This window comes from Carettochelys insculpta, chromosome 2 (assembly GCF_033958435.1).
Source record: "Carettochelys insculpta isolate YL-2023 chromosome 2, ASM3395843v1, whole genome shotgun sequence".
NCBI classification, from domain to species: domain Eukaryota; kingdom Metazoa; phylum Chordata; order Testudines; family Carettochelyidae; genus Carettochelys; species Carettochelys insculpta.
Genome location: NC_134138.1, coordinates 230,189,476 through 230,208,614, shown reverse-complemented (window position 1 = coordinate 230,208,614; position 19,139 = coordinate 230,189,476). Strand labels below are relative to the sequence as shown.

The window sequence follows — 19,139 nt, the reverse complement described above, 5'->3', positions numbered from 1 at the left end:
TGAGCCAGTGGCAGATCTCATTGAAGGTCTGCCTCGACATGCAGAAGTTCCTCAGCCACCTTTCCTCACCCCACTCCCCCTGCACCAAGCTCTCCCACCAGTCTGTGCTGCTGGGGTGGGTCCAGAGGCGTTGGGGTACCCAGAGGGGGTGCCGGGCGGTGCCCTGGGTGGGGGAGCCCCACGGCCCCAGGGGGACCACCCAGCCACCCAATGAGATCGGGTGCAGCTGCAGTGATGGTGCACAGCACTGCCAGCAGGGCATCCATAATGAGGGCATCCTCCTGCAGCAGCTGTTGCTGGGCCTCCATCGTGGGCAGGGGTGGGCTCTGCCTGGCTGGGAAAGGCTGAGCAGCACTCAGCTCGTGAGGAGGGGAGGGTGGAGGGAGGGGCCCGTTAAAGGAGGTGGCTGGCTGTGGCCCCAGAAGGGCTTGTTGGCCATGGACCCCATCCACGGCATTTCCTGCCTCCTTTCTTTCAAAAGAGGGCTTGGAGCCGTGTGGACACTCTTTCGAAAGACCTGCGGTGGCACCTCAAAAGAGTGGATCAAAATGCTGATCCGAAAATGGCGGCAGGTGCTCCCTTTCGACGGCCACTATTTCGAACACCAAACTTCAATTTTTGCCTTTTTGAAAGGGCGCTCATGTGTAGACCCACCTAATAAGATTAGCTGGTAATACTATTCAGGAACTGCCAATGTGAAATTACAGAAAGAAGCCAAGACTTCTGTCACACAGTGTAAATCAGGCTTATTAGAAACATTGCTGTTTCGCCAGATGCATGAATAGTTTCTTTCAGAACTATTTGCCTTTTTTTGTTCCTGCTTAAATAATCCACTATGGGCTTCCTTAATTGCATGTTTTTTTCCATGAAAGATGGACAAAAAAGAAAAAGAAAAGCATTTGTCAGGAAAGGAAAAAAATAACTGGCAAAGATTTCAAAATCATTTATACCATAAACATTTTCCGCATATACAGCCATTTTTTTGTGTCTTCAGCTGGACTTACTGCCTCAGGAACAAAACAAATTTTGTGCCAAGTTGTACGCCCAATTCTAATGGAACCTAAACATGGTATTTTTGTCAGTTGCCTACCCCGGTTCTGGAGTAAAATTAGTAACTTGCAGGTGTTAAGCCTGTATATTTTGAAAGAGATGCATGAGAATTTAACTGTACAACACTCATTGAAGATATTAGAAATTTTATGAGTAAACCAAATATATTTGCATAAATCAGTTTGCTAATAAGGAAGAATGCCTACTGTCCTCAGATACTGGGACCAACGAATTCTAATCAGTTTTAGTCGCAACTCCGATTGTTTAGAAATAATAGCTTAAACATATCAAAGACATTGGTCTTAATTCAAGACCAAATCCTTGTATAGTATTTTAATACCATTTTTTGATCCTCTGAATACACACAGGCTGTGTCTGCACTAGCTCCCAACTTAGGAGGGATCATGGGCCGTGTCTACTTGTGCCCCAAACTTCGAAATGGCCACGCAAATGGCCATTTCGAAGTTTACTAATGAAGTGCTGAAATGCATATTCAGTGCTTCATTAGCATGCAGGCGACCGTGGCACTTCGAAATTGACGCGCCTCGCCACCACGAGTCTCGTCCAGACGGGGCTCCTTTTCGAAAGGACCCCGCCTACTTCGAAGTCCCCTTATTCCCATGAGCTGATGGGAATAAGGGGACTTCGAAGTAGGCGGGGTCCTTTTGAAAAGGAGCCCTGTCTGGACGAGACGTGCGGCGGCAAGCCGCGGCAATTTCGAAGCACCATTGCCGCCCACATGCTAATGAAGCGCTGAATATGTATTTCAGCGCTTCATTAGTAAACTTCGAAATGGCCATTTGCGTGGCCATTTCAAAGTTTGGGGCATGTGTAGACGTAGCCATGGTAAGTAAGGTGTCGGGAGATTATTAATGAAGTGCTGTGGTGCATATGCAGCACTTCATGAAGTTAATTCTCCCTCGCAGCAACTTAGAAACTGCAAACTTTGGAGTGCTGGCCTGCGTGTAGCCACGGCTAACCGTCGGTACTTCAGAGTGCCCAGCCTACTTCCAAGTCCCTTTACTCCTCAAAATTCGAAGTAGGCCAGGCACTGTGAAGTACCAGCAAGTTAACCGAGGCTATACAAAGGCTGGCACTTTGAAGTTTGCTACTTCAAGGTTGCTGCAGGGGAGAATTAGCTTAATGAAGTTCTGCCTGTGCACCTCAGCACTTCATTAATAATCTCCCAACACCTTACTTACCCTGCTCCCTTCAAAGTTGGGAGCTAGTGTAGACACAGCCACAAAAAAAAGGATCACATAAATATTTAACTCTTTTAGGACGTGTCTACACGTGCCTCAAACTTCGAAATGGCCACGCAAATGGCCATTTCGAAGTTTACTAATGAAGTGCTGAAATTCATATTCAGCGCTTCATTAGCATGCGGGCAGCAACGGCGCTTTGAAATTGACGCGGCTCGCCGCCGCGTGTCTCGTCCAGACGGGGCTCCTTTTCGAAAGGACCCTGCCTACTTCGAAGTCCCCTTATTCCCATCAGCTCATGGGAATAAGGGGACTTCGAAGTAGGCAGCATCCTTTCGAAAAGGAGCCCCGTCTGGACGAGACACGTGGCGGCAAGGTGCGTCAATTTCGAAGTGCCGCGGCCGCCCACATGCTAATGAAGCGCTGAATATGCATTTCAGTGCTTCATTAGTAAACTTCGAAATGGCCATTTGCGTGGCCATTTCAAAGTTTGGGGCACGTGTAAACATAGCCTTAAAGAGATTTTTCACTTCTGAGTATCTCATAACAGAAACATATCACAACGGAAACATATCAAACTACTTCAACAATATTCAAAAGCAAATTATTTCAGCGTAAAAGGTAATTATGTATGAAACCATCTGACAGGATTTAGAACCAGAGAGCCTTGTCAGTAACGTTAAGATTTAATATCCCAATGACGCTCCCCCATTCTACTTTATTCTCATGCTGATGACACCTTTGTCAAGAAACTCATGACATCACAGTGATGGAGACTGTAGTCCGGCACTCTGCTATAGCTTACCTTGCACATATTCCACACAGACAGGCCTACATCTTACCTTATTTCCCTGGATGCCTTTTGGACCTGGCTCCCCTGGAGGTCCACTGATTCCCTATACCAAGATAAATACCACAGAATTAGTTTCATAGGAGTCTTTTAAATGCTGTCTGGAACACAATACAATAAAATATCTTTGAGACCAGAAGCTGCCTTTGTTATATTTTTGTACATGTAGTAGTAGGCATCCTTCAGTCTGCATAGACTATGGATCGCGCCCTTTATAGTTTCAATTGAGGACTTCATTTACAGCATCTACTGTGACTATGAAGACCCACACGAGAGTGACGATCCTTGCTGCATCTCTTGAAGATGTGGTGGGTGTCTGGCAAGTCCTTAGTGTGCTTTCTATGCGCTTGCTTCTCCTCTGCTAGCTGTCTGATCCTCATCTCGCCCTTCTGAAGGCCCTTGTGTAACCCCTGCCTCCATCTGCTGCAGTTGTCTTCCCAGTTGTCCAGCTCGATGTCTACCTCTCTGAGGTCTCTCTTGCAGACATCTTTGTAGGGGAACTGGGGGCATCCAGGAGGTCTTTTGCCAGAGGCTAGCTCACCATACAGGATGTCTTTTGGAATCCTTCCGTCATTCATCCTGTGGACGTGGCCAAGCGGAGTTCCCTGCCAGATGAGCCTTCAAGGGCTGATTAGACTGGAGGCAAGGCTTTGAGCCAGGCCTAACCAGCTAGCAGCTCCCTCTGTAAGAAGGGAGCTTTCAGCGAACACTGTGAGCAGCAAACTGGCAGCAGCTAACAGGGAAGGGAGTTTGCCTCTGGGAGTTTGCCGAGGGAGGAGCCCCGAGTTTGTTGTCCTTTTCAGGTATGGTGCTCCACCTGTGCCCTGCAAGGCAGCACTATCAGGAAAGGAGTCTCTGAAGAGAAGAGCCTGAAGAGCGATGGGGGAAGGTGGACCTGGGGGCACTGAGAGCAGCTGGGAGGAGAGGGGTCAGTGCAGTGAGGAAGGTGGACATGTGAGCAGATGGGGCTAGTGGGTTGGGGAGGGTCCTATGGTGATGGTAGCTGCGGGGGGTGAAAGGTGGGGAGGAGGGTTCCAGGGATATGAGGTCATTGCTCCACAGGGAGCTATGGTGACTTGTGGTGACAGGGAGGTATGAAGTAGTGGGATCCTTAACTACATTCTCCACACCCCACTGCCTTGTGGGTTATCCTGGGAAGAAGCAAGGCTAAGGGAGTAAACCGTGACAGAAAATCCGGAGTGGAGTCCAAAGGCGGTTCAGTGTCAACTTCTGGCACTGTCCCGGCAACCCCTGCAGCTGAGCTGTTACCAGACGTGGAGGTTATCCTCTCCTTTGGACTATATCAGTAAAGCAGAGAGGGGGACGCTGGTGTCTGGGCAGCCCAGAGTCTCCATAATAAGTGCCCAGGCTCGCGCCCGGAGAGGTACTCCAGCATCGCTGAACAGCGTTGCATCAACATGGGAGATACTTTTGTACAGTGCCTAACACAACAGAGCCCTGGCCTCAAGGTACTATCATAATACACATTAATAGTAATAATCAGCCCTACAGAAAGACTATTTTACTTCTATGTATAAATTGCATGTGTTTTATTTCAAGCTTTCTTTTCCTCTCTTTCTCCCACTCCTTACTCTGTGATACTTCCATATCACTCCCTCTGCCTGTAATTGCCTTCCAAAAAAAGTTCACTATGCCACCCCCTTCTCTCTCCATTCAAGTCTGTAAAGTAACCACTTCTCTGATGCCAGCTATCTGCTGCTGAGCTGCAACTGATTTTGATTTTTCTGAAAAAAAAAAAAACATTGCCAACTGCAAGATATTTTCCAAGCTAGTTGTTACTGTGGCCCCCACTGTGTTTTCAGAGATAAGGAAAACATCCTCCAGTCTCTGTGAAGGGTATATAAGGTGCCCAAGATGACCAGGACTTTAACAGGGTTGAAAAAAAACCTACATAACTATTAGCCAGGATGGGTAGGAATGGTGTCAGAGACTGGAAATGGCTGATAGAAGAAGGATCGCTCGATGGCTACCTGTTCTGTTCACTCCCTCTGGGCATCTGGCACTGGCCACTGTCAAAAGACAGGATACTGGGTTAGATGGACTTTTGGTCTGACCCAGTATGGCCATTCTTACGTTCTTAATCTACAGCACGTATAGAAAATGTGTGGCATGAGTGTGTCTCTATCCAAAACAGGTGGGCAGGCCACTGGGTGTAGACTGACTTTGAGAAACAGAAGAAATGTGGAACTAATTGTTATACATCCTACACGTGCAGCCCTTGAAATGGTCCTTGACACCCAAAGATCTCTGTCACCTTAGTCAGATCCAAATCCGTGACCATTTGGCAGGCTTCCCTTAATGGTGTCATGCAGTGCAAGTCATTGTGGCTCCTATCAATAGAGTGCATCATCAGAGGTGTGATTGGGCAGAGGTCTGGCAAATCTTTATGCCTTTGTTTATATCTACACACACACATACACACCCCCCCCAAAAAAAATAAATTAAAAAAAACCAAATCATTCCTGGCTAGCCCATGACAGCTGGGGCTGTTACATTGCTGTATAGACATCCAGGTGTGGAGTGTACCCCAGGCTATAAGACCCTGTGAGGCAAAAAAGTCCCAGAGCATGAATGAAAGAGCCCCACAGCCCAACCCCTATATGCTCGAGTCACCTGGCACAGCAGCAGGTATTTCTATGCTGTGTAGAGATACCCTACGAGGCATCGTGGAGTTTTCCTGTTGGATGGGAAGAGATATTCATGAGCAAAAAAGGAGGTTTCCACCATGAAAAATGCTCTTTATTATAGTAGAAAGTTTGGGAAATATTTATGCTGGTAAAAGGAAAAAGAACTGGAAAGAATCCAAAATGATCATTTTCTCATTTTCCCTGAGATTAGTGCTATACTCACCACTAGCGCTGGCAGCTTGATGCAAATGAGCAGTCTCAAAAATGCAAAATGGCTGCTTATTTGCATATGCAAATGGATCATTTGGATATTCACAGCAGAAAACAAGCAGTGAAGATGTGGTTCTGCTGGCAAAATCCACCTTTGTTGGCAGCCCCTTATCCCTGATTTTTTTCCAGGGCTGGCGACAGAGGCAGTTTTTACCAGCAGAACCATGTCTTCACTGCTTGTTTTCTGCTATGAATATGCAAATGAGCCACTCAGATATGCAAATGACAGCCTTTTTGCATTTTTGAGACTGTTCATTTGTATCAAGCTTCCAGCACTTAGGGTGAGTGTAGCACTAGCCTTAGAGTGAAAATAGGTGATTTGCTCAGGTAAAGATGGTGACCATGTAGGTTTGTATGTGTGAGAAGATGATGTATGTAAATATATGCATTTATTCTGTATTTCCTGAGGTTTATGGGTTTGAGTTGGTTATTATTTTTCACTAAGAACCTTAATCAGTGTTATTCAAACTTTTGTGTGCTTAAATAAAACCAGATCCTATGCTATCCTCTTAAAACATTAGGAGCTTATAAAGAACAAAATAATTTTAAGCCTATTAGAAAAATACATGAAAAGAATTCCTCACAGAAGTTTTGGAAATCACATTACTCTTTTTCATGTATTTCTCCTGGTGAAAAATAGATTACCAACGAGTGAGCTGAAGAAATGTCTGGGCAATAGAAAAAGTGCATCAGGCAACACAGCAGAGACTCTATAATGTAATTTTTTGTAAATGAGATAAATCACTATCCACTTCATAGTTTGGCATGTTCCCTTTGGTCACTGAAGGGACTCTAATCCAATTAGTAATTAACCAGTTGACATTGTTCATAGTTACAGTAATTTGCTGAACTTCCTTGGATTAATCCTGTATTTCAGCATAATACTCATCTGTTTTATTGCCTAGCAGTTTTTTGCATCACAAATCTTTCAGACAAACTAAATATACACCACTGTAGTATAATATTAACAATACCCAACATTAGTTTTGAAACAAGGGCATCAGAACTACAAAGTACATTGACAACTATACAGTGAAAGGAAAAAATTATTCAGTTCCTTATTTCTTCACTTAAAAGTAACAGGGCTTTTTTCCTACTAAGTTGCTCCGAAGTTAATTTTTTTGCAAGACTTCAGAAATTGCTGTTTATAACAGTTAGTAGCTGGGTATTTTACAAAGGATGAATAACTGAACACACTTTACATGGAGAGTTTAATTTCTGTAAGGGAAGAGTGACTATTTGATTTGTTTCATTTTATAATGATAGGTCTAAATTTCTCTGGCCGTTTCTATGCATGCCACTTTTTCCAAAAGTGGCATGTTAACAAATGGCCCGAAATACGCTAATGAGGCGCAGATGTAAATTCCTGGTGCCTGATTAACATAAGGTCACATGATTTGAAATCTGGAAGAAGCTCCTCCGGACTCCAAAATAGTGTGTAGAGACACAGCCCTTGGGGGATCTTCGAAGGGCCCTCCGGAAGGAGGATTTCCTTCCAGAAGATCCCCCAGGGGCTGTGTCTCTACATGCTCTTTTGGAGTCCATAAGAGCTTCTTCCGGACTCCAAATCATGTGACCCTATGCTAATCAGGTCCCAGGAATTTACATCTGCACCTCATTAGTGTATTTCGGGCCATTCATTAGTGTGGCATGTGTAGAAACGGCCTCTGATTCATGGTGTTTCTGTCCAGAAATAGTTGGGCCTAGTGCAAAAGTGGAATGGAAAAACTCTATGCACTGTCCACAGAATCAGCACGTGGAGCCACTACAGAGACATGGGTGACTTCCAGAGGTCCCTGCCGTACTAAGTAACTCTCCCAGACTTCCGTCCCTGCGCTCTCTAAGAACCACCAAAGTTACTGGAACCCAAGGGTACCACTAACTCTTTCAAGAAACTACAGAGGCCACAAGATCTGGGCTTCCTACAACAGATAATTAAAAATGAGTTAGCTTGGAACTGAGGAACTGGCAGCCATGAAGGAACTGTCTACCATCTTTTTTTTTTTTTAAGCAACAAGAACCATTTTCTTCCTAATGAGATAGGATCTTATTTTGACTCATCACCCTTGATACTGAAGTTGACACGTCCGTGTTCAGGATCTGTTGAACCTGTGCACTGCCTGCCCTGCTGTACAGTTTGGAAACCTCTTACATATGGAACTGGAACTATTAGAGATACACCATAGGTGCTGACCATGCTAAATCCTCAGCCTAAAGTGGTTCGACTTGGTGTGAAATGCCAAAATCTTGCACAGATCTGGTCTATCTCCAGTTGCTCATTACATTCAAAGTGGCTGTGCATGCTCTTTAGGCATGTCATCAAGATGGACAAAAATATGCCAAAACTCCATGCTCGTATCCACATGCAAAAGAATGCATGCATGGCCCCTACATGTTGTCACCCGTGGGGCTTTTCCAGAGATTTGTGGACTTGCAGGACTGAATCAGATCTCAGAACTTCATTCTACAGTGTCTGAGATGATGCTACCATCTGTGGTCACTCTAGCTGATGCGGTGGGTCCTCAGAAGACTATGCACATGTGATGATGATGATATTGGCGTTTGGGGTCATCAACCAGTTCCATCCCTCCAGCCATCATTCATCTGGGCAGCACACCGCCAATCTCACTAGGATATGTGGGAGGCCTCCATATATGGTCACTGAGAGGTGGAGACTTAGGTTCTAGCTAAGTGATTTGGTAGTTACATAGGGTCTATGCAGGCAGCCTAACAAGAAAAACACCTCATATGGTATGTGGAGAGCTCTACAGTTGAAGAGTCCAACTGAGCCACACAGCACTGTCTGGGCTGTGTGCCAGATAAACAGCAGGAACCAGGATGTGACCCATAAAGAATTTTCTGAAATGCAGAGTTGCCATCATTTACTTTATTTGTCAAAATGTGCAACTTTGCAGATTTTAAAGTAAAACAGTGTGTGCAATGAATATAGACCAAGATTACATAGAACAGCATAAGAAGGAGTTCTTATCATTTATCACAAGAGTAGTTGGGTTAGTCTGTGTTTGCAAAAACAACAAGAAGTGCTATGGCACCTTAGCAATTAATAGATATTTTGGAGCACAAGCTTTCATGGGCAAAGACCCACTTCTGACAAAGGTGCCCCAGGACTTCTTGTTGTTTCTGTTACCATTTAATAATTTTTAGTTCACTCACTTGTGGTCCACGCGGTCCTTTTGGTCCAAAAGGGCCTTCTAATCCCTGTAGGAGGGAGAAAAGTAGCAATGAACAGTTCATTAACTGACTGCATTTAGAACATTTTTTTCACACTCCTGAGAGACATTGCTATGCTGATATACAAGATGGCTCAGGACAAAAAAGCAGTCAAGTGTATAGACTAGCACGGCTATCTCTCTGTTACTATTCAAGATGGCACAGGGTATGTTTACACTGCAGTGTAAGTCCATAGTTTGAACTAGGGCTCAAGCCTAGTCAAGGGTGCTATTTCAGCAGGTTGAGGGTGGAGGGAGGCATTGTAGCTGCACATATTGGGAAGCTTCTTGTTCTTCTTCCCCTTCCCCTTTGCCTCATGAACAGGGAGCAAGGGGAAAGTACAGAGCTTGAGTCACTTACTCCTCTCCTCCTTCCCCTCACCTGCTGGGAATGAGAGCAATGCATTAAGGTTATATACCTTCCTCTCACTTCCTGATATGAGGTAAAAGGGAAAGGGGAAGAAGAGCAAACAGTGTCCCAGAACATGCAGCTGCAGCTCCCTCCCACCCCCAGCAGCCCTGCCAAAAAGGCCTCCTTGCAGAGCTCAATCTCCAAAGGGATGCATATAAGAAATGGAAACTTGGACAGATGACTAAGGAGGAGTAGAAATATATGGCTGGAGAATGCTGGGGTGTAATCAGGAAAGTGAAAGCACAATTGGAACTGCAGCTGGCAAGAAATTCGAAGTGTAGCAAGAAGGGTTTCCACAGGAATGTTAACAATAAGAGGGTGATCAGGGAGCGTGTGGAGCCGTTACTGGATGAGGGAGGTAACCTAGTGACAGATGATGCAGGAAAAGCTGAAATATTCAATGCTTTTTTGCCTCAGTCTTAATGGACAAGATCAATTCTCAACCTATGGCACTAGGTAATGCAGTATGGGAAGGAGGTGGGCAGCCCTTGGTGGGGAAAGAACAGGTTAAGAGCTACTTAGAAAAGCTAGTGGAACACAAATCCATGGGTCCAGATTTAATGCATACAAGGGTACTGAGGGAATTGGCAGATGTCATTGCAGAGCCTTTAGCTATTATCTTTGAAAACTCATGGAGGTCAAGAGAGATCCCGGATGATTGGGAAAAGGCAAATGTAGTGCCTATCTTTAAAAAGGGAAAGAAGGACAATCCAGAAAACTACAGACCGGCCAGCCTTACCTCAGTCACTGGAAAAATCATGGAGGGGATCCTCAAGGAATCCATTTTTGAGCACTTAGAAGAGAGGGAAGTGATCAAGAATAGTCAACATGGATTCACCAGGGGCAAGTCATGCCTGACCAACCTGATTAGCTTCTATGATGAGGTAAATGGCTCTGTGGATATGGGGAAGTCAATGGATGTGAAATACCTTGACTTTAGCAAAGCTTTTGATACAGTCGCCCACAACATTCTTGCCATAAGTTAAGGAAGCATGGCTTGGCTACAAGGGAGAGGGATAGCTCAGTGGTTTGTGCATTGGCCTGCTAAACCTAGGATTGTGAGCGCAGCCCTTGAGGGGCCATTTAAGGATCTGGGGCAAATAAATATAAAAAAAAATCTGTCAGGGATGGTGATTGGGCAGGGGACTAGACTTGACGACCTCTGAAGATCTCTCCCAGTTCTATGAGATAGATAGGACTGTAAGGCTACATCTACACTAGGGGAAAACTTTCTAAGTGCCAACTTGGAGAATACTAATGAGGCACTGAAATGTATATTCAGCGCCTCTTTAGCATGCTGCTTGCCACAGCACTTTGAAAGTGCTGTGTGTTTCACTTGCTTGGGATTGGCCATGCAGGGGGTCCTTTTCAAAAGAGCCCTGCAAAAATCAGCTGATAGGAATAAGGGGATTTTGGCTTTTTCAGGATCCTTTTGAAAAGGACCCCCATGTAGACAAGCCACAAGCAAGCAAAATGTGACACTTTCAAAGTGCCATAGCTGGCAGCATGCTAATGAGGCGCTGAATGTTCATTTCAGCGACTCATTAGTATTCTCCAATCTGGCCATTAGCATGGCCATTTCAAAGTTTTCCCATAGTGTAGACATAGCTTAAGAGGGATAGAAAGCTAGGCTGATGGACAGGCCTACTGGGTAGTGGTCAATGGCTCTATGTCTGGTTGGTGGTCAGTTTCAAGTGGAGTGCCCCAAGGACTGGTTGCAGGGCCAGCACTGTTCAATATCTTTGTTGATGAGTGGATGGAGTCCACCCTCAGCAAATTTGCAGATGACACTAAGCTAGGGGTTCAGGTACATGTATTGGAGGGTAGGGAGGGGGTTCAGAGTGACCTAGACAAATTGGAGGACTGCGCCAAAAGAAATTTGATGAGGTTCAACAAGGAGAAATGCAGAGTCCTGTACTTGGGACAAAAGAATTCCAAGCACTGTTACACGCTGGGAACCAACTGGCTAAGCAGCAGTGCAGCAGAAAAGGACCTGTGCATTATAGTGGATGAGAGGCTGGATATGAGTGAACAGTGTGCCCTTGTAGCCAAAAAGGCTAATGACATATTGGGGTGCATTAGGACAAGCATTTCCATCAGATCTAGAGAAGTTATTATTCTCTTCTACTCGGCACTGGTGAGGCCACATCTGGAGTACTGCATCCAGTATAGGAAGGATGTGGACATATTGGAGCAGGTTCAGCAGAGGGCAACAAAAATGATTAAGGGGATGGAGCATATGACCTATGAGGAGAGGATGAGAGATTTGGGCTTGTTTAGTTTGCAGAAGAGAAGGATGAGGAGTGATTTGATAGCAGCCTTCAGCTTCCTGAAAGGGGTCTCTAAAGAGGATGGAGAGAGACTGTTCTCAGTGGTGACAGATGACAGAACAAGTAATGATCTGAAGTTACAAGGGAGAGATGTAGGTTGGGTATTAGGAAAAACTATTTCACCAGGAAGATGGTGAAAGACTGGAATGCATTACTGAGACAGATGGTGGAAGTAAAGGGAAGAAGGATTCTTTTGAAGATGGGTTTACTTTTGAAAGAGCAGCGTCTACATTGACTTTCTTCTTTTGAAAGAAGCTCTTTCAAAATTAGAATATGCAAATGAGATGTCAAATATGCAAGTTTATATCTCTTTGCATTTTTAATTTACCTCATTCGCATAGCTCCTTCAAAAGAGGAATGCAAGTGTAGACACACCCTTTGTGTGTATCCAGACATATGAATGTCTTATTCTTCAGGAAGTAATGGCTGACTATAGCGCTTGCTACCATAAGTAGCCACATTGATTTAAGGCACATTTGCAAAATTAGATGGATATGACAAAACAACCACTAGAATGAAACAAGAAAATTATAGTGTGTATAGAATCAAGCCTACACTGAGAATATGCACACATGGTTGGAAACAGGTCTGATTTCAAATCAAGTTTCCTGCATTTGGAACCACTGTGTGTATTCTAGTTTGATTTGCACTTAGGGAAACCCAATTTACAGCCAGTGGGAAACATCAGATGTGTGGTCAAGCCAGTGTCATTAATTAAATAAGAAGGAATGAAAATAAAGCCTCCTCCAAAACAGATAACAATATGGCCTATTATACTCCAGTGCCAATCCCTGAAGCTTCTAATTTTGTTTCTGAATATTGGAGTTGTGTTCTTTATACTCCTCCTATGTGTGTTTTCTGTCTGAGGATTTTCCAGTGACACAGATTTAAAAAAAAAATGTGGAGAGGTGTTTGGCAGATCTTCATCTATTTTTGCAAATGTTTATTGTGCTGACAATTCTATTCATGACTAACTGTTCATTAACTGGTCTGGTCTGTTCATTAACTTCTTCAAGTGCTTAATCCATTAAAATTTCTTTGCAGATCGTTTGCAGCTCTCATTTTTTTTATCACTGCCCTTCAGAGAAATTACATAACAGAGGAGCACTCTACTTAGCTTTCCATAGTCTCGACATATGGTTTTTATGACTGATTTCCTTGGCTGCTTTGTCCATGTTATTTGCCAGCTTCTGAACAACTTCCTTTTTACCATAATACACATTTCACTTAGCCTCCTACTTACTACTTTTCATATGTTGCCCAAACTCACACTTGTTTTCATGTGAGATGTACAACTCATTTATTACTTCATGTCATTATCTCTTCTGATTCATTTGTCCTTAAAGAGATTTCTTCACGCCTGCTGTTTCACATGATCTGGTATGTCTTCTATCTTCATGACAAATATTATTGCTTAAAAGTATGTCCTAACTGCCGATGGACATGTTTCACCAACATCTGCTTTGTTATGTTAAGCCAAAGGACTGCTGTTTAGGCACTAAACCCCACCAGTTTTGGCATTGATGAGTTTTACATGTCACAGAATATAATACCAAATACATTATATATAAATATGAAGTAGTTACAAAGCTAATTGACACATCTTAAGAGTGACTGCTATGCCTTTTATGTCAATGGATTTCTTATATAAAATTTCTTATATAAAAGTCTAATCCTTTTCAACCTTATCATCATGTATGTTTACAGAGAAAGGGCTAGGCTATATTGCCTTTCCACAGGCCTGATTCAAAAATCAGGCAAGTTAACCAGATGATTGCTATTGTCTTCACTGGTGTTTGCCTGTAATTCGCTTTACAGGATATATTTTAAAAGAGATACAGGCTATGGTTACACTTCAGCGATCTGTTGACAGAAGTCACTGTCAGAAGAGATTTCCCAGCAAAACTGCTCTCGACAGAGTGCAGCTATGCACAAAAGCCAATTAGAAGAGCGCTCCACTTTTTTGACAGAGTGGCTGGACTGCCCAGCTGCTCTCTCAGCAAAACAGGCACCCAGACGCACAGCAGACAGGGCTGTCCAGTGTTCTGGATGCCCTGTCTATCGAGAGAAGCCTCCCCTGGCTCCCCCTTCCCCGAGGGTCCAAACAGGTTTTTTTTTTTCAACAGAACATGCCAGTAAAAGGTGTTCTTCTCAGCTGGGAGAAGCAGAAAGTTTTTGGCGAAAGCGATGACTTTTGTCGACATACTGTCAACAAAACACATTTTGTGTGTGGACACTTCACCAGACTTGTTGACAAAACTTGGGTTTTGTCAACAAAACTTCCTAATGTATCTGTAGCCAGTGTGTTTGTATGTGTATAATTAGGGTTATAAATGAATTAGGTGAAGTATGATGGGAAGTCTTTAATTCTGCACATGTATTTCAGTGTTACAAAGCGAGTATTGAAAAATCATCAAAAAATGTGTTATGGAATTTATGGGCAGCCCCTTATAGACAGAGTTAGCAGCAGTTTATGTTATGGTTGCCAAACACTAGAATTATAAAATTCAATTCCTTATAATTTTGCTCGACTCTAATTGTTTGGGCTGAAAGTTTTCATGCTGGATATCTGCCTCAAACATTTCCACTCACTCTGAGAATGAGGGTGGGAGGAAATGTATTACTTTACCATGTGAAAAAGCTCCAGCAACATTCTCTTTGAAATGTTCTAGCACTCCCACGACTTGAAATTTGCATGGGGAATGGAAGCTTTGTGTCAGAGATGTATCTTTTCTCATCCCCATCATTTGGCCAAATGATAAATCTTTGAATAAATTGTGGTTCACACATGCTGAGTAAAGACTGCTTAGATTTTTGCTGCTAAAAGCTAAGATTTTGGGCCTATTCTAGCCCAGGGCTGAGCAAGACTTTGTTAGTAATTGCAGCTTAGGGCTGCTGTAAGTGGACCTGGGGCCAGACACTGGAGCTGAAAGCAGAGAGACCCTCTTCCTGTGCTGCCAGCCAGACCTAGTCAGCGTGGAAGAAGACACATAATTTGACTTCAGAGGGGACAAGAGACAGACTTGTGGAAATGCAATAGGAGCAGATTGGAAAAAGGAATGTGGGGGTAGAAGTGGGACTGTGGGCTTGTATCAGGTTGATAAATGGGATGTAGGGAAGATGGAACTGAGAACCGGGAGTGGTAGTTGTGGGAGTGATGCACTGGGAGCCTGAGGAGTTATGGGGGACTGAAATTGAACGATGAGATGCAATAGGAATCTCAGACTGGTAACCAATGGGGCAGCAGGTATTGGAGGTGGTGGCAGAAGAGACCAGTCTGACAAGGCACCAGGGAGTGAGGGAGAGAATTGAGACTCTCAGAGCAAAAAAGACTGAGCCCAGGAGCTGGAATGGGCTGGACAGTGCATCTGTATAAGGAGAGGAAGGCTCGGAAGAAAGAGGGAGATCAGACAAGGAGTTGGGAGTAGGTAACAGAACTGATTGGACAAGAAAACTGAGGTAGGGTCAAAAAAATCCTTTAAGATCTGAAAAATGAAAAACCTGAGGAGTGGAGTGTGGGACAAATGAAGTGAGCAGACTAGGAGTAAGCTGAAGAGCTGGCATGGGGAAGAGATGGGACTCTGACAGAGAGAAGTTGGAGGAATAGGGCAAAAGTGATCAAGCTTGTGGAGAGCAGACAGAAGGGTCTAGAACACTCATTCCAGAGTTTGGAATGGAACACGAGATTCCTGAATCTCACCATTTCTCTGATGTCAGCAAATAGTTGTGAAACCCCCAGGCCAAGTCTCATCCCTCTCTCATACTGGTCCACATGGTAGATAACAACCTACTAACACTACCAGTTACTCCATTAGGTCAAGTGGCAGAGGTCTGTGAGGTGGATCTGAGAATTACAGCCATGCTGGTGAGCCACGTGGGTTCTAGAACATGATGGAATTTCTGGGAATTTTTAGTTTGCTTTTTGAAAAACAAGGGAATGGCACAAAATACTATATTAAAAATAGCAGTTTTAAGGTTTCTAAGTCAACGAGTCAAAAGTAATGAAATTCCAGATTTAAGAGTGCCCTAATTCAGCCTCCTATGTGTATGTGATTAAAGATAGCCCTTAATTACATGATCCCCACCTACCTCTTGAGTGTACTGGTTGGTAGTATTTATACATGCACTCCACCATTTGTACTGTGGATAACATTTACATTAAAAAAGTTGTACTTACTCTGTCCCCTTTCAGCCCTGGCGTCCCACATTCTCCTCTTTCACCCTATAAAAATTTAAATGTTTTGGTTAAATAAAATGCATTATATGTTATGAGGATAAAAGAGTTTTGGTATTTTCTGAAGGCTTGTTAGCATTGTAGTTATAACAAGTTCTGAAGAAGTTCAGCTCTACTTCACATATGTAAATTTCTTTTCCATAAGATTGTCATACACATGGTTAGGGAATAACATATTCACTACCCTGTTACCCAGTCTTGCAGTCTTTATTCAGGCAATACTCTATGGCTATGTCCACATGTTGCTCCACCCAGCACCGCTGCCAGCAGAGCTATGCAAAATGAGTTCCTTGGGGTTGTAAATGGCGTGTCATTTGCATACTCACAAAGCTCATTACCATAGCCCCGTGAGAGTTCAGCATCAGCAGGAGCTGGTGCCGGTACTGCAGAGGCCACGTGAATGTGTCTCTGCTGGCTAAACCCCCTCTTCCGCCAGTCCCTTGTGCCTAAGGCCTGAGGCATAAGGGACTGGTGACAGAGGGGAGTTTAGCTGGCAGAGGCACATCCACACAGCCCCTGCAGTGCCAGCACCTCTTTCTGCTACGCTGAACTCTCACAGGGCTCTCGTAATGAGCTTTGTGAGTATGCAAATGGCACACCATTTGCAGTCCCAAGAAGCTCATTTTGCATAGCTCTGCTTGGAGCTGTGCTGGGTGAAACTCTGAGTAGACCCAGCTTATGGTTTTGTACCATGCTTATTAGTATGGAATCCGTGAGTTTTGTCTATGTAATGTCTGCAAGACTGGGCCCCAGAATGAAGTAAAAGAGATGAACAAATAACTCCAAGTGAATATTTCACAAAAACTGATTGTTTTCCAGAAATCAGATTCCATAGAATCAGGAGTAAATTAGAGAGTGAAGAAAAGCATTTGTGTCTTGAGCATATATTCATGAATGAATATACTCTGTTTGTATGAAGGCACAGAGAGGCACTTTCACTATTATTGCATTAATAATCCTTGTGGAATGACCAGTTTCCAAGCCAGATTTGGGAGACACACACACAGGGTAGCTCTGTTTCTATTTTTGGCTGTCCATGATGACTGATGTTAGACATGTTATTCTGGACTCTCATATTTTTCAGCCATTTTGATCTGCACCGTGTTGAAATCTTAGTGACAACTCTCCAGACTAATTGTTATTTGAAAGCAAACTTCCATAACATATGGCCAGTTCTTTTTTATCAGCACCTAAGATTGTTACCTCTTTATTCATAGTGACGTATTTAATTTTCTTCCTCCTTATCCTCCTATCCAATCCTAATACTTCCTTCCACCGAATTTATTTTGTATCAACTATAGTCTCCTACCCAACTTTAAAAAAAAATTGTAATAAGGTTATCAGCCCCACTTCAAGCAAAGGCAGAAGGGAAATGGGAGTCTCTCCAGCCTACAAGCACATGGTCTGACAGAAGACAACTACCAGTCACAAAGCAGGCACCCACATCTGTAACCAGGGGGACCAACAGAATTGCAGGGGGACTGTGTGCTCCTGGAAGGAGAGGGGCCTCAGGCAGAAGAACTAGGGAAGCCAGACCTCGGCACCACCCAGACCGTGCTGACCCCTCACCCTTGCCAGCCCTCAGAGCTGCTTGGACCACACAACACTGGGCTCTGGGGCATGTTACTCAGAGCTCTGGTGGTGATTTAAAGACCTGGGGCAATTGCCCCCTTTGCATACCCCAGCCTAACTGCAACCAAAGGGAAAACAAGCTGTACGGAGAGAGAGCTCAGAGAAGGAAGAGAGGCAGAAAGGCCTAGGACAACAAAGGGGTGACACCCCTGTATCAGGCAGCCTCCAGAAACACAACCCAAAGTGACTGGAGCAGACCATTAGGCCTAATGAGAGAGTCTAGGAGCCAAGAATTGTCCTGATCATGGACTAGCCAAAGAAAGACAATCAAGAGGCAGTGTAGCTCTCCTGAAAGATCACATCAAGAAAAAGTGACAGCCCCAATTCTCCAAACACAAACAATTCATTTTACTGCCATGAATACTCCTATTGATTTCAGTGGGACTGCTCATGAGAGTAACATTAATATGTATGTAATATGTGGGTGAATATTTGTCGGCTCAGGACTTAACATAGAATCTTCTGTTGACTCTCCTGTGTGAATTTTCACTGAATGACAATCTGGCTTTAGGCTCACCACATATTTTTATGATCTTACCTTTTCTCCCTTGTTTCCAGGAGCCCCCTATTTAAAAAAGTTAGATTAAAAATTAACTGAAGATACAACACATATTTAAATTACTAAGCAGAAAAATGTAGTTAGGTACTGCATTCAATAATCTTATCAAGTACAATGAAGATTACTTAGAGTTGTGAGAAATCCATTTAAACTGTCATCCTTTGCAGACTTGAAGATATGGAGTTTTCCCCATCCACATACACCCTTCCAGATACACCATAATAGTAGATAGACAAATATGTCCTTCACCAGAAAAAGTTTCTACCACATTCCTATCCAACACAATCTCACCACTAGCTTGATCTTCAAATGAGATTGAACTATTGCTTTAACCGTTGATCTTCAAGAGTTCAAACTAAGGGAATACCAGATAAGGGACCTTTTGCGACAACTATCTAGATGAGATCCTTACATGAACTTCACTTCTCCCTTGCAGATAATGCTGTTCAATACAACACTCTTCAAAAGTTTGTACTGAGGAAAGCACTTAAGCACATGCTTAGCTTTAAGCATGCTTAAGTGTTTTCCTGAATACAGACGTTTTTCTGAATCCGGTGCTAATTCAGATACATATTATAAATGATAATCTGAAACATCTGCATAAAAATTTTAAAATCTAAGGCCAGATTCACAGCAAGTGAAAATCAACATGGCTGTCATTAAGTCACTGGAGCTATGTCAGTTTACGCAAGGTAATGATCTTTCCCTAACTTTCTGAACTG

The 19,139-nt window shown here is 43.6% G+C and overlaps 1 protein-coding gene across 2 annotated transcripts in view; it reads right to left on the bottom strand.

Moving 5' to 3' along the window:
• Positions 1–19,139, bottom strand: part of COL28A1 (collagen type XXVIII alpha 1 chain) — a 148,798-nt gene that overhangs the window by 117,186 nt on the left and 12,473 nt on the right. For both annotated transcript variants that reach the window (XM_074986210.1, XM_074986212.1), the window contains exons 8-11: positions 18,397–18,423; positions 16,170–16,214; positions 9,195–9,239; positions 3,095–3,148 (exon numbers count right to left, since the gene is read on the bottom strand). In XM_074986210.1, the coding sequence (XP_074842311.1) occupies positions 3,095–3,148; positions 9,195–9,239; positions 16,170–16,214; positions 18,397–18,423 (171 nt within the window). The remainder of the gene's footprint in view (positions 1–3,094; positions 3,149–9,194; positions 9,240–16,169; positions 16,215–18,396; positions 18,424–19,139) is intronic.